The following is a 13918-nucleotide window of genomic DNA, read 5'->3' on the forward strand; positions in this document are numbered from 1 at the left end:
AAGCTTTAAACTCATTTTTAATTTTTGTTAGAAAACATTATTATAAAATGAAATACAAATTAAAGAGGAAAGGGATTTAAATTAACAGCGATCACAGTCTGTAATTTAAGAATAGACATTTCTTGTATGTTGATATAATTAAGAAGGACACCCGCGGCTGAGATTCGTTTAGATTGGGATCACTTGGCTGCTCAGGGAAATCTCCAGGACTATGAGATCACAGAAAAATATTTTTTTTTCATTCCTCACTCCTGGAGGGTAGTAGGGTTGTGGGTATGTTTAATGTTCTGGATTTCTAGGGGAATTGATAATTACATCACTTCAAAGCTGCAGCCAGAAAACTAAATTTACTCTGTCGGCCATGGGATAAAGAAGGTTTGTATAGTCCTGTGATGACAGTCCATTAAGTAAATGGGGTTAATTATAAATTAATAAACTCAATCTATATCAAGTGCTGAATCAGGTCTGTAGTAACCCTTTTACAGGTCAGAGTTATTTAAAGGGACAGAGTAGAAAAATGCATTCGTATAGAGGTCACATAGATCTTCCTGTTTAGTACTGCCAAGTTGCAATACAGGACACAGCCCATAGACAAGAGTGGCGCTGTTCTGGTCTAGGGAACAATATTCATCAAATTACATTGGTCTAAACCCATGTATACTTCTGTACAGTATTGACTGCCTAATGCAGGACTGTATATTTCTGTGAATTTGGTTGACAGATAAGCATGTCACTAAGTAACTAGACATACATAATATTAGCAAACAGGAAATAAGATGGTGTCTAAAATCTTATTTTTCACATAAAAAAAGAAAAAAATAATTCTTATAGCGTATAAAACAATGGAAATCTACATTGGCTACAAACATGTAGAGAGCATCTTCGGTACACTACAGAAGTTTATACCCCAAGAAGTCAAGTGGAAGGGGTGCAACACTGTCCTCTATTGCAAGTGTAATGCAACTGCAGAGTTCCAAGATCAAGCAAGTCATAGGCCAAATCAGTAGAGGTCCATGAACAGGATTTGCTCCACTTAAACTGGATCTGTCAGCAGGTTTTCACAATGTAATCTGAGAGCAGCATGATGGAGGAGCGGTGAGCCTGACTGCAGTGAAGACTGCGTGCGGTTTCAATAAAATCAGTGTTTTATCAGGAGGAGATCATCACTACAGGACTAGGTGTCGAGGAGGCTCCTGGTCAACTGCTCTGTGTAACCCCACCCCTACCACTCATTCGCTGCTTTCTGTCAATAGACAGTGTACACAGAAAGCAGCCAATCAGTGGTGTGGGCGGGGTTATACAGGGCTCATCATTCAGAGAACTGCTAGATCTGCAGAAGAAAAAAAAATGATTGTATCACAACGGCTGCACTCAAACTAAGTGATACATCAATGGAATCAGGGTCTTTGCCCCTACATCATGGTGTTCTCAAATGAGGTAGCAAAACCCAGGTGACAGATTACCTTTAAATAACTATTCAATGATTTCCATCAAAAATACTCCCATGACCCATCTGTACCAGCATGTAGTTTCCCGCAGACCTGATTCATATGTGATGTACATATTCGTATTAACATCTAGAAAAAGTAGTAAAGATATTCACATTGACCCCAAAAATAATGTAGCTGAAGGAGTTCAATAATTGGTATTACATTAGAAATTAAAAACCAATGAGCAAAAATAATTGAAATTTGGGTATGGGGCTTGCATAGGGCAAGATCTTACAATCCGGTAGACCAGGGACAGCCAAATGAATAGCTATACCAAAACTGCATACGGTTCCTTTAGTAATTATTAATTCAGGAGTATAACAGACAGCCTAATAAGTCATTTCTGTATACATCCCATTTCTAGGAGCATTTGTTGTAATCGATGTGCGATCAGGATGTTAAGGGTAATCGAACTTTGTATTTCACTTAATGGAGTTAGAAAACCTCTAAGAAAGCAATAACCAAATGTGCCACAAGGCCAATGAAACAGGGCAAGTGGTAGCGTCAACCTGCACAGACCTCATTTGCTGCAGGAGCTGGAATTAAAACCACTAAACTATTTAAGTGACCCAAAGGATGGATATTGTGAAATCCGCGTACACTTCATTTCCTTAAATTCCAACTGAAAACCCAAGTACGATTCTGAGCATGCTCAATGAAGGTATATTCACAAGAAGCATCGCTACCCATTCTTCGTCCATCAAAGGCAATTTGAGGCTCAGTAATAATTTCACAGGAGTTAGGATTCATACCAATAATGTCTATGTGTGCAATGTCCTTTACAAAATGGTGGCACTGGGCTAGTTAGGTAACGTCCTAGCAGCAGATTATAGCAATCTGAACAAAGAAACCGTGTACAGGAGCCATGTCTGTCTCTGGCTGAAGACTGTGACCCAGCTGTCACCTGGAGGAGCTCCGTTCTTTGCTCACACAGTCATCCTGTGTGGTGCTGTCTCCATTCCCCATCCCACTGCACGTTCTCCTCTTCTTCTTTCGGTGTGACATAGTCTCCGCTCCAGAGCTGGAGTTGTCCTGTGTGCAGAACAAAGCGGAATATGAGACACAGCTATACCCTTTTACATGAAGACAAGGCAATTCCACTAGGATCAAAAAATCGACCTGAGCAAAAATGTTATCCTTTGTAAAATGTTAAAGGGAAAGAACATTTGCCTGTACACTAGAGCTTATAAAAAATACCTTGATCTCGGCTACATATTTTGTATGACACCAATGTCTGATATCTGGGGCCCACAAAATTTGACATCTGTCTACTCTGCTAGGCTTTTTTCCCGGCAGCCACAGAGTTAACTAAAATGGAAGGCCGTCTATGTGATCACCCCAAAAATGGCCATAGGAAACGTTACCAATGTCTACTGTTACACAACCCCTTTAAAGGGACTCGGTCAGCCAGAATGGCTGATCAAACCAAGTACAGGCGTTCGGTGCATCATGGATTGGTCAAACATTTATATACACCTTCCCACCTGATAGGGTTTCCATCTATCTCCACCCTTCTCTGGCCCTATGAAGCCAGAGCTGTCAATCAAAGAAGAGGGGGTGGAGACCGAGGAAAAACAAGCAGGCAGGAAGGTGAACTTAAATGTTCAGCCACGCCATATTGCATAAGCGCCTGTACTTGGTTTGCTCAGTCATTCTGTGCTGATAGAGCCCCTTTAACTCAGAAATCGCTAAGATGTTTCCTGACTCTACAGTACATCAGTCTAAGCTACCTTGGTGTCCTACACTGGCAGGCAACAAGTAGCAGGTGATAAGGACAAGCCAGGGACTTCTATTTCTAGCTACGATTTCTTTAAAAGGGGACATTTTGGAAAAAAACATTCCTTAAAACACAAACATACATGTATGAAATCCATATTGGAGCCACAAGCTTTGTGTGGAAGCTACTAATCACATTACTTCCACTTGTTGCAGTTTTTAGATGCAGGATTTAGCTTTACAGGAGATCTGTCACAACAAATCAGCCCACTGCTGCACACAGACTTGTAGAGACATCAAGTCTGCTAATGCTCATTACCATGTGCTGCCAAGTAAATTAGATCTACGCCAACTACGTATGGGCATGGAGGGAGGAGAATCCTCATGTGATACTTTAGAACCTCACCTCTGATCCAGATTCTGAAGAGCTGGAGGATGAGGAGCTGGACGAGTCACTTGAAGAGTCAGATGCGATCCCGGTCGATTCCTGTAAATCCACAGTGTCTGCCAATGCAGCCAGCTCAGGACGCTCCTGCTTTAAGATCCTAGAAAAGGAAAATAAGAAGTTGCTTATTAATAGGAAAATAACCCTCATCAAGGTACAAATATTTAAAGGGAATTTCCAGGATCTTTGACAAAATATTTAACAGAGTGTAGGAATTCATATAAAATAAAGAAAATAATCAATACTTTCCGTTTGAGTCTGTAGCCACTCCAGTAGTCTCCTCTGGGACTAAAGGTAATGACATCAAAAACAACAGTCACCTGATCACAGCTGTCAAATGCTATACATGGACACATGACTGGGATTGGCTGCAGTAGTCAGGTGACTGATGCTCATGATGTCATCCCAGCAGCGGGAGATTAAACGGTAGCTAACGATTATCTCTTCATTTTAGAATGATCTATAAGCTCTAAAAGATACTCATTGGAAAAATCACTTGAAAGTAAAATCTGGTTCTAAAATAAGTTTTTCCAATCAGAACTCACTTGACCGTAATGATCACGCGGTAAAAATTCAAATTAAGGTGAAATAAAACTGAATTCCGTCATTGCTATTTTGGAGTTTGTCTTTTCCTGGTATCCATTAAATGCTAAAAATGACCTGTCATGGTTTTCCAGGTCAGTATAACTACAGTGATACCAAACTTGTAGTGTTCTTATTTTTTTATTTAGTATGGACAAGAAATTTGGACGTTTCTAAGTAAACAAACAAAAATTGATTTGTGTCACTGTTTTCCAAGACTTGCACCCTTTTTTTTTTTTTCTAGTCAATTGAGCTTGTTTTTTTGCATGTCAAACTGGCATTTTCATTGACACCAATTTGTGGTACTTATGACGTTTGATTGCATTTTTTGCCACGTTGCAGCAACCAAAAATGATCCACAATTTGAGTATTTTACTTTTTAATTTCACAGCATTTACCATACGGATTAATTCTATATTTTAAAGGTGGTGTGGGTCATGGAAATATTGCAGAGCAGCCTAAAAACACGTCCCCAGATAATCCTGTGAGAACCAACCCCTTGTAAATACCATAAAAAATTGCACTTAATAAGAGAGGCCCATATTTCTGGAACTGCATTGCAGAATTTAGAAAATCAGCAGGTATAAAATAAAAGCAAAATATGGCATTTTTGACCTGGTGATGGGTCCACTATAACCCCTTTACCCCTCAAGCCTGTTTGCACCTTTATGACCAGGCCAAATTTCACAATTCTGACCACCATCACTTCATGAGGCAATAACTCGAAAGCATAAACGGATCCCACTGATTCGGAGACTGTTTTTTCGTGACATATTGTACTTCATGATAGTGGTAAAATTTCTTCGATATGACTTGCGTTTATTTGGGAAAAAAACTGAAATTTGCCAAAAATGTTGAAAACTGCAATTTTCAGTTTTAAATTTTTATGCCCTTAAATCAGAGAGATATGTCACATAAAATAGTTAATAAATAACATTTCCCACATGTCTACTTTACATCAGCACAATTTTTGAAACCGTTTTTTTGGTTAGGAATTTTAGAAGGGTTAAAAGTTGTCCAGCGATTTCTCATTTAAAAAAAAAAAAAATTTTTACAAAATCTTTTTTTTTTTTTTTTTGGGACCACATCATATTTGAAGTGACTTTGAGGGGTCTATATGACAGAAAATACCCCAAAGTGACACCATTCTAAAAACTGCACCCCTCAGGGTGCTAAAAACCACATTCAAGAAGTTTATTAAGCCTTCTGGTGCTTCACAGGAATTTTTGGAATGTGGAAGAAAACAATGAACATTTAACTTTTTTCACCCAAATTTTATTTTAGACCCAATTTTTTTTTTCTTTCAAAATTTGTTGTGCTATTTCCCCAGGAGAATGCAGATACCCCATATGTTGGGGAAAACCACTGTTTGGGCGCACGTGAGAGCTTGGAAGAGAAGGAGCGCCATTTGACTTTTTGAATGTAAATTTGCTGGAATAATTAGCGGACACCATGTCACGTTTACAGACAGTGGAAGCCCTCCACAAGTGACACCATTTTGGAAACTAGACCCCTCAGGGAACTTACCTATATGTGTGGTGAGCACCTTGAACCCCCAGGTGCTTCACAGAAGTTTACAACATTGAGATGTAAAAATAAATAAATCACATTTTTCCCACAAAAATGTTCTTTTAGCCCCAAATTTTGCATTTTCACAAGAGTAACAAGAAAGATTGCACCACACAATTTGTTGTGCAACTTCTCCTGAATATGTCAATACCCCATATGTGGGGGAAAACTATTGTTTAGGAGCACGGCAGGGCTCGGAAGGGAAGGAGCGCTATTTGGCTTTCTGAAATCAAAATTTACAGGAATCATTAGGAAGCCATGTTGTATTTGGAGAGCCCGACGTGCCTAAACAGTGGAAACCCACCACAAGTGACCCCGTTATGGAAACTAGACCCCTCAAGGAATTTATCTAGACATGTGGTGAGCACCTTGAACCCCACCCCAGGTGCTTCACAGAATTTTACAACTTTGATCTGTGAAAATGAAAAATATATATTTTTCCCACAAACAATTAGTTTTTCACAAGGATAGTAGGAGAAAATGGACCTCAAAATGTGTTGTGAAATTTCTCCTGAGTACACCGATACACCATATGTGGTCGAAAACTACTTTTGAGGCACAGTGCAAAGCTTAGAAGAGAAGAAGCACCAAATTGGAGTTCAGATTTAGCTGGAATGATTTGAGGGGGCCATGTCACATTGGCAGAGCCCCTGAGGTGCCAGAACAACAGAAATCTCCATATGTGACCTCATTTTACAAACTACACCCCCCAATGAATTAATCTAGGGGTGCAGTGTTCATATTGACACCACAGGTGGGTAACAGAATTTTATATCATCGGGCAGTAAAGAAAAAATAGTTACATTGTTACCACCAAAATTTTGTTTTAGCCCCAGAATTTACATTTCCACACGGAAAAGTGGCATCAAAATTTGTCCCACAATTTCTGCTGAACATGGCAATACCCCATATGTGGCAGTAGAGTACTACTTAGCCACACGCTGAGACTCGGGAGGGCCAGAGAGATATTTGCCTCCTGGAGCACAGATTATCCTAGAATAGTTTGCAGACTCCATATACAGAGCCCCTAACTGCTAGGAGAGCAGAATTCCCCCTCAAGTTACCCCATTTTGGTAATTATACCCCTTTGGAAATGTATCTACAGATGTAATGACGATTTTGACTCCATGGGTGTTTTCCAGAATCAAGTAGCAGTGGATGTTGCGGAGTGACAATTGCAAACTGCCGTGGTAGTGACCCGTACGTGGTAGTGACCAGTTCATGCACCTGTAAATTAGGCGGGCTCTGATTGCTACAGAAATGCAAAACATGTGGAAGCTAAATGTGGTTTAGACAAACTGGGGCTCAGAAGAGAGGGACGGTATTTGGATTTGGGAGAGTAGAATTTGCTGGATTTCTTTTCTGGGTGAGGCGGTGGGGGGCAAGGAGCCATAGCGCGTTTCCAGAGCCTTTGTACTACCAGTAACATGGAAGCCCCCTATATTTCCATTAACACATGACGGACCTCAGTGGGGGACTTGCTTTTTTTGTGGATTGAGTTGAAACTTTTGTTAGGAACATTTTATATAACATTTTGGATCACATTTAACCTACACTGAGCACTTACATCGGGGTTTACATCTAAATCTCCGAATGACGTGATTCAGATGACATCCCCGAGGGATCCATTCACTATGAGGCAGCAGAGTTACTCTGGACTCCGTCTGGCCTCTGTTCAGCGGTGTTCTTCTTTTCAGAAGTGCACAAAACTGTGGCCGACGGCATTTTTCTGCACGCCTAAAAAGACAAAGACGAACACTGCTGGATCATAAGTCACCAGGCACTAGTAAGTTAGATCATGTGCAGTGCATCCAAGAGCAGAAGGGCTTCTGTCTGTTCAATAAATGCTGCATTTAGGGGGTTAAAGTGCTGGGAGCGGTGCGGGCACCGCTGCTAGGACTTCGTGCAGCGTGTCAACTGTCAGAATCAGCTGACACTCGGCGGCGATTGCACAGCTCCAGTGCGCGCAAGATCACCTTAAGTACGCAGTACGTACAAGGTTGGTAAGGGATTAATGACACCCAGCACAATATCCAACCAGTATAATTAAAGCGCTTTCCTTTACACCCAGTAGTAATGAAAAGGAGCAGCATAAAACATCAAAGATCTAGAAGCCGATCTTCTAGACTTGACCTAATGATTAAAGCCCTAGTCGAGTTGTCAGTCAAGTAGCACAGGAGGGTCTGCATTTTTAAATCTCTGTCATGTTAAAAGGGGCTTTCAGGAATTTTAAGAAACTAAGCCATGGGTAGGGAATCTTATACCAGTTGGATCCCCCCAAGCAAATCCATCACTTCAGTGACCGCAGTAACCAATCACTGGCTTCAGCTCTCACATGTTGTGTGAGGAGGAGTTTTGGGCTATTCCTTTCTCTTGAACAAGTTTCTCAAGACCCTGAAAAACCCTTTAAAGACCAGGAATTTTTTCATTTTTGTATTTTCAGCAGTATGCTCCAACAACATACATTTTTTTTTCGGTCAACATAGTTGTATGAGGGCTTGATTTTTGTTGGATGAGGTGTATCTAGTATTGGAAAATGTCGGGAAAAAAACAAACAAACAAAAAAAACAAAAACGAAGTGTGGTGAAATCGTGGAAAAATAACACCGCACTACCACCATTGTGTTTTGCATTGTCTTCCTACGATCTTCATTGTGAAGTAAAAGTGACCTGATAATTGAACTGACCTGGAGAATCATGTTATGTTGATGCCAAACTTCAGTGTTTTTATTTTTATTTATTTTAATGATGGGAAAAAAATTAGTTGTTGTGTCGCCATATTTTGAGACCCTGAACATTTTTAATTTTTCCGTTGATAGAGATTTGTGAGGATTTGTTTTTTTATACCCTGAAGTGAGATTTCCATTGATACCATTTTGGGGTATGCATGTATACATTTTGAGTGCTTTTTTTTTATTATTACATTTTTCTTTTCTGTGTTTAATGTACAGAGATTGAGATTTATTTATATATATATATATATATATATATATATATATATATATATATATATATATATATATATATATATATATATATATATATATATATATATCACAAACCAGAGAAGCTGTAACTATAAAATATATCAAAAGAATGCAGCAGCACTCCATATGGCCAAGATACATCTTAACAATGAAAATAATGAATATATAAGATCTAAACGGTTTTGCTCAGCAGCAAGTACTTACAAAAAAAACAAAGGTTTTTAGTGCATAAATTGGGCAATTCATGTGTACCCATCAACCACAGCAAGGTAACCTCCCCCTGATGGGTAACCACTCTGCCTTCCATGCCACTTTTGGGCTACAAGCCTACAACTAAAAGGACAGACAACATGTCTTCTTCTGGGTTAAAAACACCTACATTTAAAGGGTGGGAGCCTACTGAAACAGACTAAGGGACCTTTTTAAATGCATAGGAAGCCTTTGTAGGTGTTTTTTGTTAATTATTTTAATTTACTGAGATCATGACTTTTGTGTTTTCATTGGCTGTAAGCCATAATCATCAACATTAACAGAAATAAACACTTGAAATAGATCACTCTGTAATGACTCTATATGAGTTTCACTTTTTGTATTGAAGAACTGAAATAAATTAACTTTTTCATCATATTCTAATTTAGTGAGATGCACGCGCATGTGTGATAGAGATATTGATTTTTTCCCCATACACAAGCTTTTTCTAGCTTTTGATTTTGCATTTTTTATACTTTATTTTTCAGTCTCTTTAGGGAAACAGAACCTGTGCTCATGCAATTGCTTATACTATAAACTGCAACACCACAGTATTTAGTACAGTCATTTAAATGCCATCGTCTCAGATTGCTGCAGTTTAGCTACCAACTAATTGGAGCTATTTCCAGATGCTGGCTATGTAGTACAGCCAGCATCTGCTGTGTATGAAGTGGGCTCAGCTCCTGAGCTGGCTTCATACTTTGCTTGATGACCTTTGATCGTTAACCAGGTAATTGCACATGATTAGTGGAAGGATGACTGTTAAATTGCGCTCCTGTAACAGATCAGTGGATGGACTGGTGAGATGAATGACTCGGAACTGAGTGGTATAATATAGGGTATGCCTATATTAGAGCTGAGATGTATTGTAGGTTTGGATACACAAATACTTTTTCTAGATATTTAAAAGTTTCTAAAACCATGATCAAGTAAACTAGAGAACATAGCAAGTCCCTTCCGTTATACAGTTATATGAAAAAGTTTGGGCACCCCTATTAATCTTAAGTTTAATGTTTTATAAAAATTGGTGTTTTTGCAACAGCTATTTCAGTTCGATATATGTAATAACTGTTGGACACAGTAATGTTTCTGCCTTGAAATGAGGTTTATTGTACTAACAGAAAATGTGCAATCTGCATTCAAACAAAATTTGACAGGTGCATAAGTATGGGCACCTCACCAGAAAAGTGACATTAATATTTAGTAGATCCTCCTTTTGCAAAATTAACAGCCTCTAGTCGCTTCCTGTAGCTTTTAATGATTTCCTGGATCCTGGATGAAGGTATTTTTGACCATTCCCTTTACAAAACAATTCCAGTTCAGTTAAGTTTGATGGTCGCCGAGCATGGACAGCCTCTTCAAATGATCCCACAGATGTTCAATGATATTCAGGTCTGGGGACTGGGATGGCCATTCCAGAACATTGTAATTGTTCCTCTGCATGAATGCCTGAGTAGATTTGGAGCGGTGTTTTGGATCATTGTCTTGCTGAAAGATCCATCCCCTGCGTAACTTCAACTTTATCACTGATTCTTGAACATTATTGTCAAGAATCTGCTGATACTGAGTGGAATCAATGCGTCCCTCAACTTTAACAAGATTCCCGGTGCCGGCATTGGCCACACAGCCCCAAAGCATCATGGAATCTCCACCAAATTTTACTGTGGGTAGCAAGTGTTTTTCTTGGAATGCTGTGTTTTTTTGCCGCCATGCATAACGCCTTTTTGTATGACCAAACAACTCAATCTTAGTTTCATCAGTCCACAGGACCTTCTTCCAAAAAGAAATTGGCTTCTCCAAATGTGCTTTTGCATACCTCAGCCGACTCTGTTTGTGGCGTGCTTGCAGAAACGGCTTCTTTCGCATCACTCTCCCATACAGCTTCTCCTTGTGCAAAGTGCGTTGTATAGTTGACCGATGCACAGTGACACCATCTGCAGCAAGTTGATGCTGCAGCTCTCTGGAGGTGGTCTGAGGATTGTCCTTGACTGATCTCACCATTCTTCTTCTCTGCCTTTCTGATGTTTTTCTTGGCCTGCCACTTCTGGCCTTAGCAAGAACTGTCCCTGTGTTCTTCCATTTCCTTACTATGTTCCTCACAGTGGAAACTGACAGGTTAAATCTCTGAGACAGCTTTTTGTATCCTTCCCCTGAACAACTATGTTGAATAATCTTTGTTTTCAGATCATTTGACAGTTGTTTTGAGGAGCCCATGATGCCACTCTTCAGAGGAGATTCAAACAGGAGAACAACTTGCAAGTGGCCACTTTAAGTAGCTTTTCTCATGATTGCATACACCTGGCTATGAAGTTCAAAGCTCAATGAGGTTACAAAACCAAAAAAAGTGCTTTCGTAAGTCAGTAAAAAGTAGGTAGGAGTATTTAAAACAAGAAAATGATAAGGGTGCCCATACTTATGCACCTGTCAAATTTTGTTTGAATGCAGATTGCACATTTTCTGTTAGTACAATAAACCTCATTTCAAGGCAGAAACATTACTGTGTCCAACAGTTATTACATATATCAAACTGAAATAGCTGTTGCAAAAACACCAATTTTTATAAAACATTAAGCTTAAGATTAGTAGGGGTGCCCAAACTTTTTCATATAACTGTAATTCACTTATACTAGCATTTCTCTTCTTACCTATACCACTTTCTGGACAGTTTGGGCCTCCCTCGCACAGTCTTGTGCCAAACAACCGGGAAGTTTGTACAACTGGCAAAGTTCTGGGTAATGGCGATAGCGGTGTCTAAGTTCAGTACAACGTGCCACCAGCCACCTGGTGAAATAAAACGGGATATATTGTAAAACGTCAGATCCGCTTCATACTATGAAATAACTGACAAGTGCATCATGAAGGACACGTCAGGTGCCAACATGGCACAACATAAATTACTTCAATACTACAGAGAAGCTGGCTAGAATGTATATTGTGCATTATGGTTCTCTTTGGATCAGAAAAAATGCTTCCCTCATTTTCTTAGTTATTTTAAGATTGGGCCATTTTCCCTCATTCATGACTGGGTACATTTTCACTTTTTTTGTATTGTGTTTTAAAAGCTATATATCTCATTCAGTTATTCATATGTGTTTGTTTTTTATGTGATACATAAGGCTTAATTTTTTTATTCATTTATTTTATTCGATGATATCAGGGGGAAAAACAAAAAAAACACGGAAATGCACTCCCTGTTTTCCACAAGTTCTATTCTTTAAAAAAACAAAACAAAAAACACATGATACGAAAATACATTTTAATTTTTATCCCCAGGGGCCATTTTATGTTTTAGAGTTTATTTTTTACTCAAATTTCTTCCAAGAACCATAACTTTTTTTTTCTGTTGACATAGCCGTATGATGGCTTGTTTTGTGAGTGACAAGCTGTAGTTTTGATTGACATTACTCACTTTACCATTTAAGCACTGAAAAACAGAAAAAAAAAAATTCAAGTGGGATAAAATTTTGGAGAGAAAAAAAACCCAAAAAATAAAAACTCCCCCTCCCCCAACAAATCTGCCATATTACGCATTTACAGCGTTCATTTTCCAGTAAAAATGGCAAGTGATAGAGTGATTCTTCAGGTCAGTCCAATCATGGTGATACCAAATTTATAGTTTTTTATTGTATATTTTAGTGGTGAAAAAAATAATGCATGTCTTAAAAAAAAAAGTGGAGAAAATTTTTTGTTTGTGTCACCATTTTCTGAGACTTTTTACATCATTGGACCTGTGTGATGACTTGTTTTTTTTTTGCATGGCAATCTGGTTTTATTAGTAGAATTTTGGAGTATCGAGAGGCTGCAGTGACCAAAAAAATGGCAATTCTGGCATTTGGTTTTCCTTAGTGGAGTTTATCTTATTGTTAATTAACCCATTTGTATGCCCTGATGTACATGTACATCATAGTGAAGTGTCATTTACAGCACCATTCCGCTCATGTACGGCATCGGGAGGGCACAGCAGTTATGCCGTGGCTTCCAGAGAGGGAGCCAGCTGTTACATACACAGCTGGGCTCACATGGAAACTCTAAACATGCGCGGTCAGTGCAACCCTGGCATGTAAAGATTTTGACAGAGATAGATTGCTCTCTGACAGCCCATTGTCACCCCTACAATGCGATTGTGGGGTGCCAATGGGTCGCCATGGCAGCCTGAGGCCTAATGGCCACTACTTCAGCCATACACAGTAACATATCAGATCCAGCTGTCACGTGATCCCCTGGAGACCCAGTGCCAACACCGCTGGAACAGCACCGGAGGAGAGTATAGGTATTATTATTCTACAAGGGGGAAACATAAGGATTGAGAAGAGGTTGTCTGAATAGTGCACTACCCCTTTAATTAATTTTTGCATTAGGAACCAGGGGGTGAATGAAACATATTTTAAAAAACACAAAAACTTTTTTCTTTTTTTTAATACTGCAATACTCCAATAACAATCTTCTAAAAAGGAGTATAAAGATGGTGTAGAAATATTCTCCTCATAGGAGTACAATTATGGTGGAAGTAGGGGCCTAAAGGACACCCAGACTGCGTCAAAGGGGTCCAACAGGCACTGGGCTGTATGTCCACTCTGGATCATGCCACTTAAATGATGCTGTCAATATAGAAAAAAACCTTCCACCCCACGTAGCATTCCACATTTATTCTTGAACACAAAAAATAAACAATCAACATGTATTCAAATATTATATTATTGTTGTTGTGTGTGATATTACACACACACACACACACACACACACACACATATACATACATAGATAGAGATATATATATATATATATATATATATATATATATATATATATATATCTATATCTATATCTATATATATATATATATATATATATATATATATATATATATATATATATATCTCT

At 38.8% G+C, this 13918-nt stretch overlaps 1 protein-coding gene across 1 annotated transcript in view; it reads right to left on the bottom strand.

The window, feature by feature from the left end:
- JMJD6 (jumonji domain containing 6, arginine demethylase and lysine hydroxylase) overlaps positions 1-13918 on the bottom strand; it is a 21719-nt gene continuing 7801 nt past the window's right edge. The window contains exons 4-6 of the mRNA XM_073683968.1: positions 11683-11818; positions 3613-3751; positions 1-2522 (exon numbers count right to left, since the gene is read on the bottom strand). Of these exons, the coding sequence (XP_073540069.1) occupies positions 2391-2522; positions 3613-3751; positions 11683-11818 (407 nt within the window). The 3' untranslated portion in view covers positions 1-2390. The remainder of the gene's footprint in view (positions 2523-3612; positions 3752-11682; positions 11819-13918) is intronic.

The sequence above is a fragment of the Phyllobates terribilis genome, unplaced genomic scaffold (genome assembly GCF_046119375.1).
Source record: "Phyllobates terribilis strain yellow unplaced genomic scaffold, ASM4611937v1 Scaffold_5__5_contigs__length_657084704, whole genome shotgun sequence".
Classification (NCBI taxonomy): Eukaryota; Metazoa; Chordata; class Amphibia; order Anura; family Dendrobatidae; genus Phyllobates; species Phyllobates terribilis.